Source organism: Alexandromys fortis, unplaced genomic scaffold (genome assembly GCF_014885135.2).
Source record: "Alexandromys fortis isolate MF-2015 unplaced genomic scaffold, M_Fortis_MF-2015_v1.1 scaffold_3, whole genome shotgun sequence".
NCBI classification, from domain to species: domain Eukaryota; kingdom Metazoa; phylum Chordata; class Mammalia; order Rodentia; family Cricetidae; genus Alexandromys; species Alexandromys fortis.
The window spans coordinates 18,353,351-18,379,858 of record NW_026067909.1 but is presented as its reverse complement, the minus strand read 5'-3'; the positions used below and the strand labels follow the sequence as shown (position 1 = coordinate 18,379,858).

Below are 26,508 nucleotides of genomic sequence, written 5' to 3'. Positions count from 1 at the left end.
TGGTGAATACAAGGTTTTTGGTCTTCTCCCCGTGCTATAACAAATTTAGGAAATGCTGGAGGTAGGGGGAACAAAAGACAAACATCAACAAAATAAGGGCACTGGGAAATGAAGGGATTTAAAACTGGAATCCCGAGGCTTGGAGGAGGAAGTGAGTGTTTTTCAGCTTCTTGAAGCATCTAATGCACAGAACCAGGCGAGTTACTGACGGTTGTATACTTTATATTTTGTTCTTCACGGAAGATTAGAACGGGTGCACTTAAAGGGAAGAGACTTTAATTTAGAATACTAGCTAGCAAGACTTAAGAGCGTGCAATAATTGTAAGGCACAGGAGACAGAGGGTCCCGCGTGCTGCTAGTGAGTAGAAGAGCAGTATTGCTGGGTGGATCTGGAACTCCGGGAGGAGGCTAGTGCGCATCGGAAGGGACCACAGGGCTTTACGGTAACTCTGTGGCTCCTCGGCCTCACCCTCGTGCGCAGGCGTGGAACCGTTGCCTGCGGAGCGGTTGCGGTGGCCCAGCAGCAGTTTGCTGCCTGGTGGCTTGGCCAGCCTGACATCCTGGAAACCGCCCCGCACCGAGACAGTGTTCCGTGCGCCCGCGGCTCCATGGCTGCGTCAGCCCGAGGTACGGGAGAGTGACCAAGAACGAAAATGTAGGATTTACCAAAGGCAGGAGCTCAGGTCCGAAGGACGTGGGAAGGTCCAGTCCTCAGGCTGCCCCGGACTCCTGGGCGGAGGGAACCCAAACAGGGAGCATCTACCCTGGAGACACTGGGGCACAGATAAGCCTGGGAGAGCTGGAGCTGTGATACAAGCGTCCTGCGTACCGGCGGCCCAACAGGGGATGGAGACTGATGTTCTTCGGGAAAACTGAGGCTGAGGGTCAGAGCTGTGGCACAGGCACGGGCTCAGAGTCCTGAACCCTGGGCATTCTGAGCCACAGATGCCCAGACCATACCCTGGGGTCGGAGTGTGCGAGTATGGGAGAATTGTTGGGGCCAGGGGTCGCTTCGGGCTTTTCGTGCATGCCGAGCTGACCCTCCCTCTTCTCAATCTAAAAAAAAAAAAAAACTGAACTGACTCTGTCACCGCTCACTCAGGTCGGTTCTTTTGGACCAAAATGACGCTTGCCTCCTCCTGATGCCTAGGCTCCATCGACGTGAGTCTCGTGGTGGTGGTCCATGGTGGCGGAGCCAGCAACATCTCGGCCGACCGGAAAGAGCGGGTGCGCGAAGGCATAGCCAGGGCAGCCACCGAGGGCTACAAAATCCTCAAGGCCGGAGGGAGCGCGGTTGATGCTGTGGAAGGAGCCGTGACTGTCCTGGAAAACGACCCGGAGTTCAACGCAGGTAAACTGCGCTGCCTAGTGAATAATGCCAAATCGGAGCAAGCTCCTTCTCAAATAGATGCAGTATCGCTGAGTCTGGCTGGCTTTGTAGTCAAACAGTATGCTAGGACAAGATGCAATATTGAATTTATTCATTCTGCAGTAAGCAACATGTTTTTAGAATTTTTAATCTATTAATTCACCTTTTATTTAACCTGATCCCCAAGAATTCAATACCAAAAACAAAGCATGTTACTGGGTAACCCTCCATAGCCTCAAATTCAAGTGCTGGGGTTACAGAGGTAGACTTTTTATATTTGTGAAAATGTAACCATTTTGATTTTAAGAAGTGTGTGTGTGTGTGTGTGTGTGTGTGTGTGTGTGTGTGTGTGTTCTCTGCCTTCCCCTTTTAGGCTCAGAAATCCTGAAACAGATTCTGGGAGAGTTCTTTATTATAATATCTGGTCCCTAATAAATAAACAAAGTCCCTAATTATCTTTTTAACTAGTAAATTTACTTTGGATATGTCTCTAGGTGGAGAGGGTTGTTTTTTTGTTTTTACAGACTAAGCCATAAGTGGAAGCTTGGGGTTTGCAGCCCCCTTTATCCTCTGGGAAAGAGAAAAGGGCCCCCTCCAAAGCAATCCAAAAAGCATCCCTGAATTTGGGAGTTGGGAGAACTTCCAAGTTGGTGAGTATGGCCACATGCCAGTCCCAACTCCACACCAAAAGTAAACCCTGCATCTGGTACTCCTCCAGACCCAACTTCACAGCTAAAGTAGGCCCAGCACCCAGCACCATTCCCGACCCAGTGTGTGTGTGTGTGTGTGTGTGTGTGTGTGTGTGTGTGTGTCTTCATCTTGCTTCTTGACTGTTCCTTTATATAACATGCTGGTAACATGTCTGACTGAGTTCTGTGAGCTGCTCTAGAAAATTAAGGCTCACAGTCATCTGGCAGAAGTTGCGGATTAACCTACTGCTTAGAATCAGCATCTGAAGGAAGTAAGGAATCTTGGGGGACTAAACCCCTAACCTGTGGGGTCAGGCTCTTCAAGTGGCTAATATCAGGTCTTCAGTGTCTGCCAGAGCACTGACATGGGGAGGGAGCTCACACATCTCTGTCAGAAGTGAAGTGCTGAGGATGTAGGACATCCCAGAGCTCTTTCCTGCCCCCTTGGAGTCTCTCCCCTCTTTGTTGCCAGCTTCAGCCTGTTGACCTACTTTTGTCAGAGTAAAGTAGCTCTTTGTTTCCTAAAAACTCATATAAATGCAATCAGAATGTATTGTTTTGTGTTTGGCCATGTTCTAGGGTAATAATCATCACAGTTAGTGTCTGCACATCCCAGGTAGGAGTGTGTTCTAAAAAATTCAGATTAACTCACGCAGTCGGCACTGGAGCGCTGTGAAGTAAGCCGAAATATTTTGCTCATCTCTCAGAACCCTTCAGACCCAGAAAGATTAGCTTACTGGGAAGACATTTATTTCTTTTGTCTTAAAATAGAAAATCTAAGATCTTAAGATTAAAATACTTCTTAGAACTGCACCACTCATACACCATCTGTCATGGGAAAAACTTTCGGGATAGCATAACCAATTGATCATCAGTTAGTCACCACGTATGTATGGAGTGTTTGCTCTGTGCCTTGACTCTGTTGGATGCTCTGACTCTTAATGAAAAATTCCATAGGTCAATCTGCCTATCTATAGATTGAGACATTACAGTGCACTTTCACGGAAGTTTCTGGAGACAGAATTTATAGCTGCTTGTCAGTCAGTGTGCCAGCAGGGTGGGCCACAGCCATGCCTGTGAGGGTCATTCTAAGCTGTGTTTACTTGCAAGAAAGACCAGGCATGCTTGAGACATACAAATATACATGCAGGCAAACACTCATACACATAAAATATAAATTTAAAAAAAACACAACAGAATAGAAAACAAAGCAAAATCCTGCTGCATATTAGGTGGCTAGAACATTGAAACTTGATACACACTTTGAAGCACACAATTTTATTCATTAACCAAATGCACCTAAAATTTTTAGAAGAAACTGTTTAGGAATAGGGGCTAGAAATTGATTTTCTTGCCCTTATTTTGAAACCTCCAAGTGATTGTAAAGTGTCACCAAGTTCAGAAGCCACTATCAGAGTGCCTTACAGTTTTAATGTTTTAATCTCATGTATTTACATGCAATAAAATCTCCGTTCCTAAGGGATAGTTCTGCTTGCCACAGATAGTATGCTAACCACTGCCACAGTGAAGATACAGAAAGTCCCGTTGTCCACATCCCTTGGAGTCTGTACTGCATGTAGCCATATACCCTGCTAGCAACTATTTCCTGTGCCCGTGGTTTTTGCCACAGTGTCACAATGAAATCTTGTGCCATGGTAAGTTGTTGCATCTGAGTTCCGCTTACTGTGATGTGTTAACGATCTCCAGAGCCACAGGGATCCATGATGTCGTCCTTTTATAGCTAACAGCATTCCGATATCTAGTAAGTGCATCACAGCCAAGGAGAGCCCAATACAGAACCATTAACTTACTTAAAACCTGAATTTCTACATTTTTATTAACTCAAGTTATGTGGCTCTTGAGTGTGAACTTCGGAAATAAGAATGTTGTATTATAGTATCAAAAGATTGGACCCTACCCCTACCCCAGTAAATGTACCACCACTTGTATAGTCATTCACCAGCTGAACATGGTCCACCTGGAGACACCTTAAATTAAATCACTGTAAACACAAAGAGAGCATTTTCATGTGAACTCAAAGTTTTACTTCTTGGCCATTCAAGAGAGGTTGTGGTCTCATTTGACAAGAGTGTGCATAGCTTTATTAGGAACTTGCAAACGCTGTGGTTGTTAATGTCTTCTTCTGTTTCCAGGAACAAACACACACTCCGGTGGACTGTTTTTTTTTTTTTTTTTTTTTTTAACTTTAGCCAGCCTGACAGTCAAAGTAAATATGTGTTGTAGTGCTCATTTGCATACCCTAAAATGGTAACTGTTAAACGTTTTTTGTATGTGAAGTATCTATTCATTCAAGCCCTCTGTATGTTTTTATTGGGTTATTTTCCTCCTGAAGAGTTCTGGGGATTCTTTTTATATTTGAGCTATAAATCTCTCATCAGACATATGAATGTGATCAGCAGATGTTCCTCCCTCACTGACTTTGTCTCTTCTGTCTTTTGTGCATGTCTTTCAAAGAGTGTAGAGTAGAATAAGGTAGAAAAGACTGGTTATGAGATAGTGGCTTCTTGATTTGTTTAGTGAATCACTTAAAGCACTGCCAATACCGCCTGTTTGTCAAGCCTGACGACTCCACTGTTAACTGGAGCAGAATGACCTGGAGAGTTAGCTGAAACAATGGCCATTGCCCTTAACAACCTGCGGGCTGCCACGATGCCTCTGTAAAATCCGGGTTTGCTTGCCAGCCCCACCCTGTGGTTTCTAGAGTTTAAAATGAAAATACGAACTGCGCCTAAGCCCGTGCTGCCATCAGCCCACCAGCGTCACCTCCTCTTCCATCCCCTTGGTGCGGGAGGACCTTCTCCAGAAAGAACCCTGCGTCGAGTGCATGGTCTTTATTTTGTAGAAGCACAACTTAGCCATTTTTGTTGTTGTAACAAAGCATGCGTTTCCCATCATAGCTTAAAGAATATTACCTAAATTTTTTCTTTTTGGTTCTTGTCTAAAATTTTTAAATATATTTGGTTATGAATAAAATTTTGTGTGCTTCGAAGTATGTATCAAGTTTCAATGTTCTGTATAAATCATTGAAAAAATATGTAGGAAAACCAAACTGTGTTTCCTTTTCTACATTTATAGAACACTCTGGCTCTTTAACATTTAGCAGGGTTTTGTTTTGATGTTTGTTTTATTTGGGGGAGGGGGGTTGTTTGTTTTGTTGTGGTTTTTTATTTGTACTTTGTTGAAATAGGAGCAGCGGGGCTGCGTCCCCAACACCCCGGCCGCTTGGCTAGCTCATGCCCGAAATAACAACACACAAACTGTATTCATTTAAGAACTGCTTGGCCCATGAACTCTAGCCCTTACAGGCTAATTCTCGCACCTGTACTAGCCCATTTCTAATGAAGTGTGTAAGCACCCCAAGGTGCGCTTACCGGGAAGATTCTAGCCTACATCCATCCTGGGTTGGAGGAGCTTCATTGCATGCATCTGCCAGGGAGAGCTGAGCATGGCGTCTCTGCTCCAGAGAGCAGAGCTGTCGGGTCTCTCCGGAAGCAGAGCAGAGTCTGACCTCACTTCCTCTTCCGCCCAGAATTCTATTCTGTTTACTCCTCCCATCTATGTTCTAAGCTATGAGGCCAAGCAGTTGGTTTATTATAATTAACCAATGACCTTCCTCCATCAGTACTTTATGAGTGTTTGTCTGCATATTTGTGTGTCTCGTGCATGCCTGGTGCCCTCAGAAGTGAGAAGAAGGTGCTGGACCACCTGGAAATGGAGTTTACAGACAGTTGTGAGCCACCATGTGGTTGCTAGAAAATAAACCTGGATCCTTTGGGAGAGCAGCCAGTGCTCTTAACCACAGAGTCATCTCTCCAGCCTGAAGCAGGGTTTTTAGTACCACCAATTCTCTAAAACTCTGGATTCTATCAACTATTTTTTTCTACTTGAATGGTTCTCAACCTATGGATCATGACCCTTAGAGGAGTCACATATCAGATATTTACGATTCATAACAGTAGCAAAATTACAGTTATAAAGTAGTAACAAAATAATTTTATGGTTGAGTGGGTAACTGCAACATAAGGAACTGTATTAAAGGATCACTGCATTGGGAAGGTTGACAACCATAGCTCTGCCTGGAGTTAGTATAGACTCAGCACACATTAAGGGCTCAGTTGCACAATCCTGCCCCCTGCATCAAACACCAATCACAGATATTGAGTCCCCAGTTAGTAACACTTTTACCTGTAGTCAGGTTTCTTCATCAGAATGGTTGAAGATGGAAGTTACAAAATAATCCCACACTAGCTCATAATTACATATAATAAAGGATTATTTATTTAGGGGTAGATTCACAGATCTCAGTCCTCTGCACAAACAGGGAATAAGAACCGAATCCAGAAGCCAGGAGAGAACGAGCGAGCATGCACTTTACATCGGCATTTATAGTATAATAGGTCATACACAAGTAGGCTGGTATCTTAAAGACTACTGACTGAAGGAATTCCTATAGCACCTTCCCCTTTTGTTTAAATAAAAGAGTTCTAAGCCTAATACAAAACTATATATAATAAGAACAAATATCAAGTATAAAAATTAGGATTACAACCAGCATAAACAATATTAAGCAAGGAACATATGCTAAATGTTTCAATAATCATTCTATCCTAAGGAGTCTAAGACTTGTATAGGAAATGGCTTAGCTAAATCATAAGAGGAAAGTAACTACGACTATCTAATCTTCAATCCCATAAAGGCCTGGGAAGGGATATAGTATTACTTGAGTAAGCAGGAAGTACAACCAAGCAGCTTCCAAAATGTGCAGTAGATGTGACAGAGACAACTGCTACCTGGGCAGTCACCCAAAGTCTCATTTGCCATGTTGAAGCACCAACTTTGGCTAAGGCCTAGAGTAACTGACAGACCATTTTCCGAGGCAGGAAAATTTTCAGAATTGTCTTACCCTGTCTTGGCAAGTTTTGGCAGTCTTTTTTCTTGTATCCTGCTTGTCCTGTCCAGACATCATGCATTTTGTCAGTGGTCGAGGCATGGGCGGTTCCTTGCCCAAAGGCCAATTTTGCCAAGAAGAAACAAGCTCCAGGTACAATGTCTTTGGTGCCCCACATTCTCTCAGGAATAGATGGGTGCTACCAGGAGCAATCGTGTCTCACATCAACAGAACCCTAGGTTATTTAAATGCCATGTTCTACAGCTCTTTGAAGTGGTTGAAGATTGCCTATTTATGCATAATTCAATCTCTATGTATATAAAGAACCCGATTAGTCTAACAATAAGTATGACAAATATGGATGACTATTGACCTATAATACTTAATACCTGTATAACTTAAAGACTAAGACTTCATATTGGAATATTAAACAATCTTTAAACAACTGTGCAGCAGTTGAGGACAATGACCTCAAAATGTAAACAGCATACAAGTATCTTGATCAGAGGTCAAGATATGATATGATGTGATAAATATATCCTAAAATTGTATCAATATACAAAATGTTGAAACAGAGGTATGCATACAGTCTGACAAAATAACTTTGCATAGATGTGCAAATATTATAAATGGAAATAGGAATATATTCAATATAACAAATATAATTTGAACTTGTTTCAATATACAAGAATCTATACCAATGTAAATTGCCTATAAATAATAGCTCACAAGTATTCACTCTATTACTCACTATTAGTGTGAATAAGCTCACACTAATCTGCCTATTATGCCATCCAATATCTCTTTTATTCCAAAGGGATCCCTGAGCCTACATAATTTCTACCCCAACCCCAAACCCTATACCAGTTATAATCAGCCCCTAATTGATGTCCCTAACTCTGAAGACAAACTTTGTTGGAAGAGGGGATGTTGTCTTCTAGAATTATTTCCAGTTGTCATGGGGTTAATGGTCTTTCTATGGGATTCTGTAAAAGTAAAATGATAATTAAGTTTCAAGATTACTGTTTGGTATAATTGCAAATAGTCCCTGAATAGTTGATAGGGTTTTTCTGAGGTTCCTATTTAGAGTTCTGGTCAGAACGTTGTAAAAAGACACTATTTCAGATAACCAAGTTAAAACCATCTTGAGCAGCTGGTACCCAAAGATCAGTCTCATGGTAGCGCTATCAGCATCATGACATCATATCAACCAGGTGAAGTCGTTGTGGAGCCCCATCTTCTTCCTGGAAACTTCAAAGATTACTGCAGGAAAATCTACTGTTCATTGTGGAAATTTTAAACATTATTCATATCGACAGATACTCAACAAAAGATACGATATAGACAAAATAGGTATGGAGAAAAGTACATTTTTTCAAGATCTTTCTTCTTTCTGTCTCATATCAGATGACTCCTGACATGAGACAGAAACTATGAATTTTTCTTTTAACAACATGCTTGGATTTAGAGAAGGATAGCCATTGTCCAACTCCAAAGCCAGCTTTGATTTTTAAGTGAGTTATATTTCTACTGGGTATTATTTAACAAAGAATGTATTTATGAAATTTTCCCTGCAAATGACCTGTCCTCATAAGTCATTTTCCTCTTTAGGCATCCAAATGTCCAAGGTCTCGTGACTTTTTGAAGATGTGTATTTTCCTGGAAAGACAACAACATAACCCTGCCCCAACCCCTATGAGGTTTCCTTACCACCTGTATGATTGTCACCTCTGTGGATGAGCTGTCATTTATCTGTCTCAAGGGGTTTCTCCTTTTCAGATCGAATGTTTAATAATTTTGATGTTATCATAGCTTGCCTTCTCCTGTGGAAACAAGAGCAAAACCCCTTCCCCAACGTAACACATCTCCTGGTTTTCATTCTGAGCTCAACACATCCTTGAAATACATACACCAGCTGATTTAATTCAAAAGCCTTTTCTATTATCCAATGTCTCTCTGCTGCCATTGTTCCTTTCTCACTAGCATTAAGAAAATTAATGTTAATAAAGCATTATATAATCTATTTCTGGAGGTATTTTCCATCCTTTCTGTTTATTTAACATGTTCTTTATAGTTTTATCTGATCTTTTCATAACTGCCTGACTTGTAGAATTGTTTGGTATACCTGTAATATGTTTTATACTATAATAAGCAAAAAAAAACTTTCACTTTCTTAGACACATACGCTGGACCATTGTCTGTCTTTATTTGTGCAGGCTCCCCAAGAAGTTTCCTGATGGTATTGGGTTGCCTTGTCTGTCTTTTGTCGATCTACAGTCATTGGTCCAATGTCAACCTTTGCCACACCTCCTACATATTCCAGAAGGGTGAGACTGCCTATTTTTGCCATTTCCAGAGGAGACTTTATTCCTAGGAATTTCTTGTCTACAATCTCTTTTCATATGTCCTATTCTACCACAATCAAAACATTTGGCATTTTGATGTCTCCTCATACCTTTGGAAATTGCTTCTCCCACCCAAGATTCAGTATTATAGTCAAATGTCTCAACGTTCATTGTATGCAGGATCCATTCATCCATTACTGCTGATCTAACCTTTAAAGGCCCAAGTATCTTTTTGCATTCTAAGTTGGTATTTTCAAAAGCCAGAGATTCAATAAGTATACATCTAGCTTCTTGGTCTGCTACTCCTACTTGTGCAGCCTTTGTTAATCTTTGTAAAAAGTCACTAAAGGGTTCTCTCTGGCCCTGTTTAACTCTAAAATATAACTCAACCCTCTTTCCTAGTTCCTGAATCCTGTCCCAAGCATTTAAAGCTACTGTGCTGCATAGGGACAAGGTGTGTTTGTCATAGAGAGCCTGTTCCTGAGGATCAGAGTAATGACCCTCACCAAGAATTTGATCTTGGGAAGTCTCAAATCCTTTTACTTTTCCCTGTTGTTCTAAAATGTTTGCCTCTTCTTGACAATAATATTTCCATAGCAGCTGGAGTTCATTTTCTAGGACTGCTGAGATTAACTGAAGCCTGAAGCCAATTGTGTGGAGTAGCCTTATTGCTTGAAACCCACTTTTTCACCATTTCCCTAACAAATGGTGAATGCAGGCCATAGGATACTATTGCTTGCTTAATTTCTTTTAGATTGCTCATACCTATAGGTTGCCATTATATTCTTTGACTACCTTAGGGTATTTTGTGCCAAATGGCTCCTCAGAGGATATTACCAGATAGGCAGCTAAAACTCTGGGTAAGTCATCCAGGACTCTGGCACATACTGATGAGGCTAAATCCTGTTCTTGTACCTTTTCTCCCTGCTCATCAGTTTTAATAATTTCTTCAATCTTCAAATCTTTTTACCACTGCCTTTTGTAAAGTCTAAATCTCCTGTCCAGTGTTCTGTTCTAATGCCCTCATTGATAATTCCAAGGAATAAAATTTGTCCAATAACAATAACATCTCATCCTTGGACATAATTTTAATGGCATGCATATTGCCTTCCTGGAGAGATACCTTACCATTAACCTATCATAACTTTTCAACAGATTCCGATGGTTAAATTCAAAAGCACAAATTCTTTCAGATAATGTCTCAGCAGCCTTCAACATTGCTTGAATTTTGTCTGTCAAATTAATGTTAACCTTTTCAATAGTATTATTTTTTCAACTAGTTGTTCATTATTAGTCTGTAAAGACTGTATTATTTCTAAAAGTGCCTCATTCTTGGCTCTGTTATCAAACCATTTTCTTAATGATATAATATGAAAAATAGAACTAATTCCCAAAATCAAATAAATGGATGTATAAGGAAAATCGCATAAGCCTTGCAGCAGGAAAAATGGCAAGTGAGGGGGAAGCATGCGAAAGCCACATGGTAGCTCTGCTGTGACTGTGATGAGGTTTGGCAGGCACAGGTGGGAGACCTTCTGGGTCATGGACCTTTTGGGTCTTTTTTGGCCTATATCCGTAGGTGTGGAGTTGGGATTCACATGGCCGCCAGATGAAGATGGAAGTTACAAAATAATCCCACATTAGCTCAGAATTGCGTATAAGAAAGGATTTTATTTTTTCAGGGGTAGACTCACAGATCACAGATCACAATCCTCTGCACAAACAGGGAACAGAAACTGAGTCCAGAAGCCGGGAGAGAAAGAGCAAGCACATGTTGAAAGGAGCAGCAGGGCTGCTTTCTGGCCGCCCTGGTTCCCGCATGGCTAGCTTTATCCGAAATAATTACATGGAAACTGTATTCTTTTAAACACTGCTTGGCCCATTATATCTAGTCTCTTCTCGGCTAACTCTCACACCTGGACTAGCCCATTTCTAGCAATGTGTGTAGCACCCAAAGGTGCACTTACCGGGAAGATTCTAGCCTACATCCATCCTGGGTCAGAGCTTCATCACGTCTGCCCCAGAGAGGAGAGCTATCGAGTCTGAGCTCACTTCCTCTTCCTCCCAGCATTCTGTTCTGTTTACTCCACCCACCTATGTTTTAACCTATGGGGCCAAGCAGTTTCTTTATTAATTAACCAATGACCTTCATCCATCAAGCACATGCTTTACGTCAGAATTTATAGTATAAGAGGCCATGTCCAAGTGTGCTGGTATCTTAAAAGCTATTGGCTATAGGAATTCCTACAGAAGATAGTCAGATCCCTAATAGTGACTTGAAAACTTATTAATTATAAAAGATTGGCCGATAACTTAGGCTTGTTTCTCACTTGCTCTTATAATTTAAATTAACTCATATCTTTTGATCTTTGTTCTCTTATGTTGCTTGGCTACCTATACTTTGTATTGTCCATAATGCTTGCTTGCATCCTCTAGCATTTCCTAGCAACTCGTCCTTCTTCTCAGTGTCCTCTGGAAATCTTTCCTAGCTATTGGGCTTTCATCTTTTCATTAAACCAATCAGAGTGACAGTTCTTCACAGTGTACGAAAAGATTATTCCACAACATTTACCTATTGTGCCTACAAACTTGGCTTCCTATATTGCCCTGCTCAGGTTCAGTCATTTTCTATGATGATTTAAAAATTCAGAGAAATTATTACTTGTATTTGCTCATTTGTTATAAAGTAAATAATGAAAAATAATAATGATCAGCCAAGCCAGACATGGTGGCACACACATTTAGTCCCAGCATTCAGGAGGCAGAGGCAGGTGTATCTCTGTGAATTCAAGGCCAACCTAGTCTACATAGTAAGTTCCAGGACAGCCAGGACTGTGTAAAGAGACCCTGTCTCAAAATGAAACAAAAACAGATCCCAGCCACACAAGAGGGAATGTGGTACAAGGCCTAGTCTAGTCTGACACTTAGCACATATCTACCATGGCTGAACTGAAATTCTGCCACTGTGTCTGCAGCTTTCCTGCTTGCTACCACATGCAAATAGACAACTGTGTGTTGGGATGGGGTGTTAAGTGACCAATGAGTGAAGAAGGGGATTTCACACTCTAGAGGCATGGTCCTTCCTGAAGAAAAGTCCTGGTGGGCTGGGCTGGGCACTAGGGGTGGTACAATGCATACTGTCATTACAGCTTTTCACAAAGAAGGAAGATCTTCAGTGGCCAGGCTGCCGCTTCTTGTCTACCTAATTTAGATGTGGTCGGATCTGCTCTGGCACCTATGTGTTTTATCGTTAGAAGATTATAATGATGCCAAGGTCACCTGGAGTATCAGTATGATGTCCAGCTGGTCTTGAGAGCCGCCACATCAGTGTACAGGAATATGTAATGACATCAGGGGGCATGTGATCAGCTGATGGGACAGGCCAGTGACTTGAGGGCTCAGACTGGTTCAGTCTACAAATTCAGGACCTGGTCTCCACACAGCATCCCATGTGCCTCCCAGAGCAGCTGGTAAAATCCAGGGAACATATTTACCAGCTTCTGATTGAGGAGCAGACTGCCTGTGTGTCTGCTAAAAGTGTTTCCCCCTATTATAAGGTGTCATAAGTTACTTGTATATTCTAGACAGAAATCTTCTATTACATACATTAGTTTGGTCTGTAAAATTTTATCTCTCAGGTGGGCCAAAGATAAGTTGTAACCGCACTGCCTTTCAATGAGTCCATTTAGAAATTTTGCATTTTATACAACTGCTGATAGGTTAAGGGCTTACATCCACTATTATGTTTTGGGGTCAATTTACCCTCGTTTTTCTTTTTGTTTTTTTTTTCCTCTAAGTTATTTGAACATGGATTTTAGAAATTTATTTTGCTTTATCAATGGTATTGAATATATATCTTTGCATATCATTTTAAGAGTTTGCTCTGGAGACTGATATTGATATATGTATCAACTGTCTAACAATATACACATCTTACCAATGGAGGCAAAATGCAGGGACCTTACCTCTGTGCTCAGCTGGTGCTAAGTTAAGTTTCAACTTCCAGTTGTTTTCAGTTTTCTTTTCTGTATACATTGGGAACAGTTTCAGGATCTTGTTACTTTTTGCAACAACCAACAACATAAACCAAGAAACCATGGAGGAGAAGGCAAGTCCACTGTATTTGCCCAAATTTTCACTCTCTCTGCAGCTGGTTCTTCTCTCTTGGTTTTGCAGGATTCCTCCTCTTTTTGTTGCCTCTCTGCTCTAAGGCCTCTTATAGCCATCCTTCCAGGTTAGGTCCACTGGCTGTTTTCCTCCTTCTATGTTACATGGTACACCGACATACATGCAGCAAAACACCCACACATATAAAATAAATACATTTTAAAAACAAAGGGAAAAACTGGGGATGGCTCCCCAGATAAAGTGCTCAATTGTGAGAACCTAAATTTGGATCCCCAGAACTCACACAAGTCCACAGTAGACCACATCTGTAATCCTAGCACTCCTACAGCACCACGGGAGGTGAAGACAGGAGAATCAGCAGCTGCTCATGTGCCAAACAGCCTGGTGTGTACAGCAGTGAACACTTGGTCCTGTCTGAAACAAGATGGAAGGTGGTTCCCTTGGCCTCCACGGCTGTACCATGATACACAACACCAGCGCTCCTAAGAACACAGATGATGATCCTCATTAACTGACTAGCATTCACCCTCCCTGTGGCACCAGGAGAGAGCACTGGGATGCAGTGAGTTGGTGACTACCTACAAACCAACCTCAGAAAGGGTCAACCTTTCAGGCACTTTGACCGTGGGCTTCCCAGCCTGCAGATTGAGAATTAACTTTCCGTTGTGTTAAGCAGCCTAGTCTGGAGTATCTTGTTATAGACCAGTACAGTCCTGGTTTCATAAGCACAAAGGATGGGTGCTTTGTTAGACACGGAATTCTGATTTGGTAGTTCTTTCCTTTCAGCTCTTGGAAAATACTGTACCTCTTTCTGGCCTCCATGGTTTCTGCTTTTCCCCTATAAGTAAGGTGTCATTTCTTTCTTGCTATGTTCAAGACTGTTTTTCCAGTGAGTGGGATTGAAGCCTTGCAAAGCACTCTACCATCCCTGGCTTCTTGAGATGTTTTTATATTGATTATGGTGTCTTACTGTGAATATCTCCAGATTTAATAGTATTGGGGATTTGTTCAGCCTCTTGAATTTGTACATTTAGACCATTTGTCAGTTGTAGACAATTTTCAATCATCATGTCCTTGAATGCTTTTCAGACCTAGGCTTTCCCTGCCCTTTAGGGACTCGAGTGAATTAGGTGTTAGACCTTTTCTTAGGCCACCTCACCCAGCTTACCCCGTCTACTTTGTACCATTTGTTCAGTGTGGACAATATCTTTATTCTTTCTCTTGAGTCAACTATTCTTTTTATTAATTCATACCAATTACTCAGATTAATGAAGTTTTCTGTATCATTTGCTTATGATGCAATACTACTGATTTTTCTATATTTTCTTAATCTATTTGGTTGCTATGAAAAGAAACAAAGACTAGGTTGCTTTTATAACCGACTTTTATTTTGTTATCATTATTACTGTGTGTGAGTGTGCATGTGTGAGAGTGTGCATGTGTGTGAGTGTGCAAGTGGGTGCACAATGGACAATTTCCAGAAGTCAGTTCTCCTTCCACTGTGGGCTCTAGGAATGGAGCTTGGTTCCTCTGGCTTCCATGGGAAATGCTTTCAGCTGATGAGTTGGCTTGCCTGCCCCTGGATTGCTTTTATTTATTTATTTTTATTTATTTATTAAAGATTTCTGTCTCTTCCCCGCACCGCCTCCCATTTCCCTCCCCCTCCCCCAACCAAGTCCCCCTCCCTCGTCAGCCCAAAGAGCGATCAGGGTTCCCTGCCCTGTGGGAAGTCCAAGGACCACCCACCTCCACCTGGATTGCTTTTAAACTGAAATTTGGGGTTGTTGGTTTTTTAACTTTTAGTAGCATATGGTAATTAAACATTTTAATAATTTACTCCCTCGTTACCCTCTCTCTTCCCCCTCCAACTTTTCCTAATCTTCTTTTTTTTCCAAACTAGTCTCCTGCCCTCTGTTTTTACATCCTTTAGTCTTTATATTTTGGGTTGTTTCAGGGGACAAGCTCTCACAGGGCAGCTCAAGCTGGCCTAAACTCACTGTGTAACCCAGGCTGGCTTCTAGCATATAGTCATCTTGTGTCTGCTTCCTGAATGCCAAGGTTACATGAGATTACACATATATGCTGCCCACCAGCCCACAATGTGTCTCCTATATAATGTAGAATGTATTGGCCAGGCCATTCAGTGGTATGAGTCAGTATGAATAAAGAGATCAAACATACTTATTGGTGACTAGCTACAGAGAGAGACACTTGGGCTCTCACCATAAAGTATGATTATAGGCTATAGGATTTTACAGATTGTCTTTATTGGATTGAGAAAATTCCTTCATATGAGACCAGCATTAATCTATGCATGAGGGTGGATCCCCACAACCTAATTATCTTCCATTAGGCTCTACCTCTTAAAGGTTCTGCTACCTCAATGCTATTGTCCTGGAAACCTGTGGGAGACAAACTGTGTCCAAACCAATAGGTACCAAGTCTAATGTGTTTCCACCATGTTCCTCTAGCCGTAGAACAAAAGGTGGGTTGAAAGAGGTAGGTCGATGGAAAATCTAAGTCTTTTATAAATTTTCACTTTTGCTGTTCAACTTCTTCTTGGTGTAGGCTGTGGGTCTGTCCTGAACGTAAACGGTGACGTTGAGATGGACGCTAGCATCATGGATGGGAGGGACCTGTCTGCAGGAGCCGTGTCTGCCGTGCGCCGCATCGCCAATCCCACCAAGCTTGCGCGGCTTGTTATGGAAAAGGTACGTGCGATGGATGCAGGGCTTCCTGAGAAGCTGCTCCTGCTGCACTTCTGGGGTGAACGGGCCAGGTTGTGAGCAGGGCTGGAGCTCGCTGTTCCAAACACGCTCAGGAAACACACATAGTGCCATTGGACTGTCGCAGGTCAGCCATTGCGTTAGTCCTGTTTGATAACTAATAACTGTGTGATGCATGCTGACTTTGTTCATCTCCTGGCCTTCCTTAAGTCAGCTGGGGACAGATCATTTAACTAGAGCTCACCAAAGCTCCGAGGTTGACTGACAACACAGAAGAAAAGGGAGAATACAGTTCAACTTTCACGTTGGGGCCTTTTAATGCTAAAAAATAGTTATTATTTCCACACAATAGGACAAGTATACATATATAATTGTTATTAATTATATGTATAATTAATTTATAATTTATACTTTAAAAAAACTTCTTTCTCCCTTCCCACGCTGATTTAGACACCTCATTGTTTTCTGACTGGCCATGGTGCAGAGAAATTTGCAGCAGACATGGGGATTCCGGAGACTCCTGTAGAAAAACTGATAACGGAGAGAAGCAAGAAGCACCTGGAAAAAGAGAAGCTTGAGAAGGGGGCCCAGAAAGCTGACTGCCCTAAGTAAGTTCCAGATGCCACCCAGGCTTCCAGAGCCGAAGAGGTGGGGAGTTTGGCCGTGTCCCCTCACCTGTGTCCCCTGAGTGATCCAGACTCTGTGGAGAGAAGGCAACTCCCCTTCGTCGCAACTTCACCCTCATTTATTCCTCCTGTGTGCATAAGAAGTCGGACTAACAGTTCTCTGGCACCGTGAAGCAGAAGGTTACCAGCCAGGCTTCATGGCACACATGATCCCAGCCATCGGGAGGCAGAGGCAAGAGGACAGGTTTTAAGACAGTCTAAGCTGTAGAGTGAGGCCCTAGCTCCAAAATTAGTAATAATTCAGTAGAACCCAGGAGCTCATAGGAGAGTAGAGTTCAGTCTCATAACACTGCAAAGTTGCTAGAGTTTACCGGACATCAACCTTCAAATAACCTAGGCAGACTGCATTTATTCAAATACATATTATATGTTACATATATAATAGATCATGTATTATATCTATTAAATTATAATTTATAATTTTATAATTAATTTATGCCCCCCTTTCCTAAAGAATTGGTTTTGATGGGTCTAAGACAGAGAGGCCAGGCATGTATAATGTGCAAATCTCTGTGATAATTCTGATGCCTTTCCAGGTTATGGGATTGAAGATGTTAACATACTATTATTCTCTCACTTACTCTCAGAAAGGATCATGCCATGTAGCTCATGCCAGGCCTGGAATTTGCAATCCTCCTGCCTCGGCCTCCCAGGCACTAGGACCTGAGGCTCTAATCTCTGTGGACTGGAGTCAGAGGAATGTGGCTGCTAAGCAGTGCTTCGTGTTCATTTTCAAAGCTGTCTTCCTATTGCTTTCTGAAAGTTGTGTGTGAGCTGAGAGTGTGGTTCAGCGGGAGAGCATGTGCCTAGTGTGCATAAAACCCTGTGCTCAATGCCCAGCACTAAGAACAAAACACCTCGAGCTGTCCATCCGCACCAGCCAGCACTGCTCTTAGATATAAATGGGTGGCCCCTTACCCTGGATCTTGCAATTTAGAGAGGTCAGACAGTTTATCACAGAATGCCTTGGCCACTTCGTCACTCAGCATTGGCCCGGCATGACTTCCCGTGGCCTCTGTCCTTGTCACTCACACTCTGCAGCCTCAAGGAAGGAAAAGCTTTTCTGCCTGTCATGCTGTCCCCCCTGGAAGCAAAGGCTTCCTGAGCCCAAAGTCTGGGCTGTGCCATTGCTGACATCAGAAATGAACACTTGGGAAGATACAAACAGCAGACTCAGGTGGAAAGTTATCTACAAAGTGGCGTGTGTCATACTTACACCCAAGCATGTTCCCTCACAGTGGCAACAATCCACTTCTTTGCCGCCACGCGTTTCGGAGTAAGCTTTTGAAGGGACTCACGAATTAGTGCCATCTCTCCAAGAGTTAAATGTGTGTATGTGTCCACCTCAATCAGAAGCACTTAGGCCATTGAAATTTTTCTAGTAGCCACATAAAACAGTAAAAGAAACATATAAAATGAATATTTTTTTTTTTGGTTAAGAGTCTACTAGCTGGCCTGGAACTCACTATGTATACCAAGCTGACCTCAGATTCACAGAGATTCCCCTGCCTCTACCTCCTGAGTTCTGGGATAGATGTACTCTTTACAGTAGAGATTTAAAGTCCCAGGTGGAAATTGGCCTGCTGGTGGCATGTAGAATAAGCAACAAATGTTCCTTGGGCCTAGAATGTTACCATGTAATGTTTGAATTTAAGTGATTCTAAGTTCCAGTCTCACTTGGGGACCATTCCTCATCTTTATTCTCTTCCTTTTTGTGCTTACTTTTGGCAGAAACTCGGGAACCGTGGGTGCTGTTGCCTTGGACTGCAAAGGAAATTTGGCCTATGCCACCTCTACTGGAGGGATTGTCAATAAAATGGTCGGCAGAGTTGGAGACTCACCTTGCATAGGTAGGGCTGAGAGGTAGCTCATGCTCCACCCATGTCCTCAGATTCTCATCCTTTCCTGTGTCATCAGCTCCTAGGAGTGGCTGTTGGGTTGGTGGAGGTTGTTGGGGACCGCTGCTCTGGGGTGTTCACATCTAACAAGCACATTGGTTTCCCCTGGATTACATTTCAGGGGCATGTTGGGAAAGGAAGTGGAGGTAAGGATTCTGCAGTCATACCTGTCTTCTCTGTAGCCCCAGTTTCAGGGTCCTCGGGTCGCTTGCAGAAGGCTGAACACATACTACCTCTTCCCAGGCATGAGTCACGTTAACAATAAAAGTTAAAAACTGGAAAATTTGGGCTGGAGAGATGGCCCAGGGGAAAATACCTGCTGTGTGTGTATAAGGACCTGAGTTCAGATCCCCAGCACCCAGGTAAAAGGCTAGTGCAGCAGTGTGCATCTGTAACCCAGCACTGGGAGAGGCAGAAATGTGTGGATCCCCAGAGCTTCCTAGCCAGCTAGGGAGCTAAACCATCAAGCTCTGGGGTCCGTGAGTGGTGAGAGATCCCATCTCTGAAAATAAGGTGGAGAGAGATCAAGGAAGATGATGGAAATCTACCTCTGCCCTCCACATGTGTACCTGTGTATGCACACACCCGTGCACACACCCGTGCACACACCCATGCACACAGAGAACTTCATGTCTCCAGGTACTGCATGTGAGTAGCACACTCCACTCCTGTAGACTGAAATGCCCTCATATCAACACCTCAAGCAGAACAAAGGCATCATACATTTCGCTCTCTTTGCTCTGTGAGGTTTGCACTTTGTCTGGTGGGAATTCCCACAAACCCCTGCAGCTGGATGACAGTTTAAGAAACAGCTAAATTGTTCGTCTGCCCAGAGGAGCAGCTTATACTTTTAATAGAAAACTTGACCTTGTGTGTATGCTGTGATATGCCTAGTAATAACTTACACTCTTCAGAGTTCTTTGTACCCTATACAGTGATGGCCTCAGAGGAAATGCATGAAGCCTCTTTAAAAAATTAGAGGCCTGTGCTCTCTCTCCATCTGCTCCTGATTTGGACCTTGAGATTTCAGTCCGGTGCTCCAATGTGGGTCTCTGTCTCTGTCTCCTTTCATCGCCTGATGAGGGTTAATATTCAGGAGGATGCCTATATGTTTTTCTTTGGGTTCACCTTCTTATTTAGCTTCTCTAGGATCACGAATTATAGGCTCGATGTCCTTTATTTATGGCTAGAAACCAAATATGAGTGAGAACATCCCATGTTCCTCTTTTTGGGTCTGGCTTACCTCACTCAACTCAGGACAGCGAGGGGTGCACCCACACACTGAGACAATGGGGATGTTCTATCGGGAACTCACCAAGGCCAGCTGGCCCGGGTCTGAAAAAGCATGGGATAAAACCGGACTCACTGAACATAGTGGACAATGAGGACTACTGAGAACTCAAGAACAATGGCAATGGGTTTTTGATCCTACTGCACGAACTGGCTTTGTGGGAGCCTAGGCAGTTTGGATGCTCACCTTACTAGGCCTGGATGGAGGTGGGTGGTCCTTGGGCTTCCCACAGGGCAGGGAACCCTGATTGCTCTTTGGGCTGATAAGGGAGGGGGACTTGATTGGGGGAGGGGGAGGGAAATAGGAGGCGGTGGCGGGGAGCAGGCAGAAATCTTTAATAAATTAATAAAAAAGAAAAAAAAAGAAATCTGAAAAAAAAAATCAGAGGCCTGCTTGTTGAGGTGCTTCAGTACTCAGAAGCAGATACGAAACACTCACTTTTTTGTTCCTTAGCAAAAACTCTGCTAAAATATGGCTGCTGGGCACTACAGCCTGCATCCAGCTGGGATCAGACCAGACCCCAGGCTCCAAGGCCAGGCAGGGACAAGAGCCTAGGACTAAATTCAGGATTTGCGAGTCTTTATGGCAAAATACTGAGAGGGAAAATCTGGGATCTTAAGTCCCAGAAGCCACTGTCTTGGTTGGGCATTGGGAACCGAATACGCTCATCTTGACCCTTCTGGTCAACATTCCCCAGGAGGGTCCAGCTGTCCCTCAAGGACCTTCTGTAGGTGACACTGGGCACTCAGCAACATTTACTTCAGCAGTGCAGTTATCATACTGAGAAAGGGGTGCCCATGCCAGGATCCATGGAGTCATCTTGACCTTTTGTGACTCTAAAGGTACTGAAGAGAAAATGAAGACTTGGCAGCTTCTGAACAGGAAGGCCCTCTTGACGCATGGAGTCAGACTGCTTCACCCCACAGCAAAAGCTTGAAGGAAAGGGAAAAGCCTACTCCTATTGGAAAACTTTGTATTCCTTTCCTAATCTCTAACCCCTCAGAACCAGACCATGAAGTTACCTGCTTTCAAACACCCTGGGAAACTAACACTCAGCAGAAATATGCCCTCCTGAGCCCTTTCCCCATAGCCAGCATCATTGCATAAGGCAAATGCCAACATGATGCTCTGTAGCAGCCAGAGCAGGATAGGGAAAGCCTTCCAGGCTGTGGGGCTCAGACTGGTGGCTCTGTGTGAACAGATAAGGAATGACGGAGAGATGACTATAGAGCTGCTTAGAGTAAGATTAGGGGAGAAATTTTATCAAAATCCCTTTGGCTCCAGAACCCTTTTTATGGATATCCCAGAATAGTTTAAGCTACTTTGAACAGATAGAATTACTTTCTAAATCATCATGGCGTACATCAAGGTAAGCCTTGGAAGGCTTGGTTTTGTCAAATTATTTTGATGTCTAATGGCTGTCCTAGTCATCCAGGTGACACCTCCAAGATCTTCTTCATCCTGTGCAAAAGGAATGGTACCACTGAGAGAAAAAAGGTGGCTGTCCTTTGGGGCAAAGGAGGCGTTGCCCTGGTGCCCCTCCTCTGTGAAAGGCCACACCTGCCTCCTGAAGGTCCCATCACCCTGCACTCTGTGTGTTTGTTTACAAGTGCCCCTCTTGTCCACTTTTATGTCACGGACCATGAATAGGGATCTGACCTCTGTCTGCACCTCCAGGATATAACGTCATGTAGCATGAGCCTTGTGTTTGAACTTCTTACCAGTCACTTTTTTTGAGCAGGAGCTGGAGGTTACGCAGACAATAACGTTGGCGCCGTCTCAACCACAGGACATGGAGAAAGTATCCTGAAGGTGAATCTGGCCAGACTCGCCCTCTTTCATGTAGAACAAGGTACGTGGGCTGTGATCAAGTGCGTAACTGGTAAAGACCAGTTCACAGATGCTGTTTGCTCACTGATGGGGTAGCCTAAAGGTAGTTCATACTATTCTAACACATGCCTACATTCTGGTAGGATCTGGACTAGAAGAACCTTTAGAATACTATTCTAGAATATCATTCTCTGGGCTGGGGAAATATCTCAGTATGTAAGAGCACTTGCTGCACAAGCATGAAGACCTGAGTTCAAATCCCAAGGACATGTAAAAATGTACAGGTGCCTATAGGCACCTCAGCCCTGTGGAGATGGAGACAGGTGGACTATTGGGATTTGCTGTATGACAGTATACAAGAAAGAAAGAAAGAAAGAAAGAAAGAAAGAAAGAAAGAAAGAAAGAAAGAAAGAAAGAAAGAAAGAAAGAAAGAAAGAGGGAGAAAGGAAAAGAGAGGAGGGAGGGAGACAGGGGGAGGGAGGGAGAAGAATGAGAAGGATGGAAGGAAGGAAGAAAAGTAGCAAGCCCCAGGTTCAGTGAAAAACCCTGTCTCAAGGGACTAAGGCAGAACAAAAACATGGTAGGGTAGGCTACCTATGTCCTCTGACTTCCATGCATAGGTGTGAGCACACATGGGCATATATATAATATATGCCTGCTGTTCTCTTTCCATCACAAAAGAAAGGCAACAGAGGAGGGTTGACCTTGACCATGGAGTAAAAGGGAAGGTGTGTCTGCCCCATTCTGAAATGCATGTTGTGGTACTTTGCTGGTCAGTATGACCAGATGCCTGACAAGGAGCACCTTAAGGATCTTTGTTTTGCTTCACACTTTGAGGACGTATGGGCCACAGTGATGGGCAGCTTTGTGGCAGTGGAACGTGCAGTAGTTGCTTGCTCATATCTCAGTGGACCAGGATATGAGGCAGGGCCAGTCCCCTCCCCTTTTCCCAGAACCCACTTTCTCCAGTGAAGCCCAGCCATAGATTTCACAATGTCCCAAAGCAGCGACACAGCTGCAGTCCAGGTGTCCAAACCTGGGAGCTGTGAAGATTGTTGCATGTGATGTTTCTCAACCTCTCCTTGTTTTCAGGAAAGACCGTAGATGAGGCTGCTGAGTTGGCGTTGAATTATATGAAGTCAAAGCTCAAAGGTCTAGGTGGCCTCATCTTGGTGAGCAAAACAGGAGACTGGGTAGCAAAGTGGACCTCTGCCACCATGCCCTGGGCAGCGGTGAAGAATGGCAAGCTGCAGGCCGGCATTGACCTTTGTGACACCAAGACCATGACCGTGGACCTGTGCTAAACCCCAGAAGATTGTAATCCACTTGCTAGCCTGGAAGTGAGGTTGAGCTGCCTGGTGTGGAGACCTAGCTCAATCAATTAGATGTAGACATGGAAAACTTACGCAGTCTGTCCCTCCTTTTGTTCCCTTGATCAGTAAGGCAATGAATGTTTGGTTGAGGGTCAGATTCTGAAGCAATGAGATGCCTGTGTTAAGACCAGTAAAGATGGGAGCCTTAGGGAGCCCCTCTTTCCCAGTCTCCATCATGCAAGGCTAGAAGGGAGCCGCTAGATTTTGACCACAGAACTGCTCTGGGGCTGGGAGAACAGCAACTTGCAGAGGCTAGCTAGCTTGGGAGGGTATGGGAGGAAGCGCTGAAGAAAGGTGTTGGAGAGAAAGTCAGGTGAAGCTCAAAATGTTACAGAGTTCATTCTGAGACACAAGAACACCTGGCAAGATGTGCGGGGAGGAGTTCTTTTTCTGTGTGTGGGATTGGATCTTTCCAGAACAGAGCACTCAAACTTCTCCAACGTGTATCTGGGTCCTTGAGTCTCTCCATGGGTGCCTGAACTGTAGTCTAATGAAGTCTGTGAAGTTTCTTAATGTCATGGGGGTTTTTTTGTTTTGTTTTGTTTTGTTTTTTTGTTTTTGGCTCACAGGTGAGCTCCCAAAGCCAGCCCCACCTGACCCCAGTTCAAGTTGTCTTCACATGGGCTTGGTTAGGCTCATGACCTTTCCCAGTTGTCCAGCAGCGGGTTGGCAGGTGGCTGAGAGATGACACTGATGACTCACTGAGGGAGTAGACTGCCAGTACTTGGGGACAGTCCCACACACGCTGAATCAAGTGCTCAGGGGGTGAGAATGACGCAGAGAGCAGTCTCCTCAATGGAGAACGCCCCGTGCACGCGTCATCACCCTGGAAATGGCTTGTCTGCTGTGCTATGTCGGCTCAGCTTTTTAGTCTATCGGAGATCCCTTTCTCTCTGGGAAGAAACTGGTTAACTTTAAATCCCACATGCCACTAATAAAATGTATTTTTGAAAGAATAAGTGTGGTTAGGTGTCACTGTTGACCAAGACCAGAACAGATACAAGTCCCCCTCTTGGTCGCTCAGTGCAGGCAGGTATAAGAGATGAGGGGACCTTTTAAGGGTGGTGTGGAAGTGTGGTATATTCTGCCACGTGAAGTTCAGTGGGGACTTTTTTAGAAGCATTGAACTTGCTCTGAGTGTTTAGGGAGAAACAAAACTACCATTTCCAAGCCTCAGCTAAGCTCATGACTCTCTCTGCCCAACGCTTTGCCCAGGTTCACAGCAGCTCCTGACCCAGGCCCCTCTGGTGAGCCTGAGGCTCTGCCGCGTTAAGGAGAAGGGGAGGCACTCAGAGTCAGAACCGAGCTTGCCGCTGCCCCTCCTCACTACCAGGGGACCCAGGGAATGTTAACATTCCAGAATTTTTCATCTATGAAAAGCCTCTAGGACTCTGAAGTTTAAAACTTAGTGCATCATAAGGATCCTCTGGACAAATTCAGGAACTATAGCCAGTCCCCAGTGTGAGGGCAGCTATGCCTTTATAAACCCCAAAGGCCCCAGCATGCAGTACCTGCTGATGTAGTAGGAGGCATTTTCTTAAGAAGCATATTTGTTTGCTAATGCTGCTGTAACAAAATGCCGAGGCTGGGCGGCTTAATTATTAGATTTTCTCAGTTCTGGACTAGAAGTTCAACATCAAAATATGGGATTTTTGTTTGTGTTTTGTTTTTGTTTTTTGCTTGTTTCTGGTTGGTTGGTTGGTTGGTTGGTTGGTTGGTTGGTTGGGGGTGTTGTTTTGTTAGGGGTTTTTTTGTAGTTTGTTTTGTTTTTTGAAACAGAATCTCTCTGTATAGTCCAAGCTCACCTTTGAGTTCTTGATCCTTCATCTTCAACCTCCCAAGAACAGAGACTACAGGCCTATAAACATGTACTACCCCGCCTGGCCACCTACTGTGAGGTTTTCTCTGAACACACAGAACCCTCTTCTTACAGGGTCACATGAATTCAGATTTTCCCAAACCCACAACACCCTCATTTCAAGTTCATCACTCCTTTGGTGTCCCTGTCCCCAGATATAACCACATTCTGAGTTCCTGGGGAAGCAAGGGGCTTAGAGACCCATCCTGTGAACTGAAGGAGTTACAGTAGACAAGCAGAACCTAGGGAGATAATAACAGCCACTGGATACCTGGAAAGGGGGGATGGGAACAGAGAAGCCAAACGGAAGATCTGACCTTGAGCGTCTGTGTTCTGCCATGCACAGGGAGGTGGCCCCGGTTAAAAGGCCACTCCATCCTTTCCCACTCTGCAGCTTGTCTTCTTGACAGTGTCCATTGTCTTACAGAAGTTTTTCAGCTTCAGGAGGTCCCATTTATTAGTTTGTCCATCTCAGTGTCTTGCTACTGGTATTCTATACATTTGTCTCCTGTGCCAATGCATTCAGGATCAAAATATATAAAGAATTCAAGAAACTTGACATCAAAAAAACCCAATAATTCAATGAAAAATGGGGTACAGAACTAAACAGAATTCTCAATAAAAGAATCTCAAATGGCTGAGAGACACTTAAAGAAATGTTCAACATCCTTAGCCATCGGGGAAATGAAAATCAAAATGACTCTGAGATACCATCTTACATCAGTCAGAATGGCCAAGATCAAAAGCACAAATGACAGTTTATGCTGGAGAGGATGTGGAGCAAGGGGAATACTCCTCCACTCCTCCATTGCTAGGGGGACTGCAAACTTGTACAGCCACTTTGGAAATCAATATGGAGATTTCTCAGAAAAGTGGGAATCAGTCTATCTCAAGACGCAGCTATACCACTTTTGGGCATATACCCAAAGGATGCTCAACCATTCCATGAGAACATTTGCTCAGCTATGTTCATGGCAGCTTATAATAACCAGAACCTGGAGAAAAAAAAAAACCTAGATGCCCCTCAACCAAATAATGGTACATTTATATAATGAAGTATTACTCAACTATTAAAAACAATGACATCAGGAAATTTGAAGGTAAATGGGTTGAACTAGAAAAAAAAATCCTGAGTGAGGTAACTCAGACCCAGAAAGACAAACATGGTATGTACTCACTCATAAGTGGATATTAGCTATAAAGTAAAGGATAATCATGCTACAGTCCACAGACCCTGAGAGACTAGGTAACAAAGAGCTCCCAAGGCAGGATGCATGGAATTCCCTGGGAAGGGGAAATGGAAGAGATCTCCTGCGTAGACTAGGGACTGGTAGAGATGAGAGATTGGGTTGGGTAGATGGAAGGGAGGAAGTAATGAGAGACACGTCTTGATGAGGGGGAGGGTC

The 26,508-nt window shown here is 43.5% G+C and overlaps 1 protein-coding gene across 1 annotated transcript; it reads left to right on the top strand.

Annotated features, from left to right (window-relative positions):
* Positions 1-370: 370 nt before the first annotated feature.
* On the top strand, positions 371-23,276 carry Asrgl1 (asparaginase and isoaspartyl peptidase 1). Its single transcript, XM_050137607.1, has 7 exons — positions 371-627; positions 1,151-1,351; positions 16,009-16,151; positions 16,617-16,774; positions 18,584-18,702; positions 21,783-21,893; positions 22,964-23,276. The coding sequence occupies exons 1-7, from the start codon at positions 609-611 to the stop codon at positions 23,173-23,175; spliced, it is 963 nt and encodes a 320-aa protein (XP_049993564.1). The 5' UTR covers positions 371-608; the 3' UTR covers positions 23,176-23,276.
* Positions 23,277-26,508: the final 3,232 nt, after the last annotated feature.

Excerpts from the sequence above, each read along its gene's own strand:
- Asrgl1 (XM_050137607.1), top strand. Across the intron at positions 16,152-16,616 it reads CGCGGCTTGTTATGGAAAAG|ACACCTCATTGTTTTCTGAC; the intron begins GTACGTGCGATG and ends ACGCTGATTTAG. Across the intron at positions 21,894-22,963 it reads CCTCTTTCATGTAGAACAAG|GAAAGACCGTAGATGAGGCT; the intron begins GTACGTGGGCTG and ends CCTTGTTTTCAG.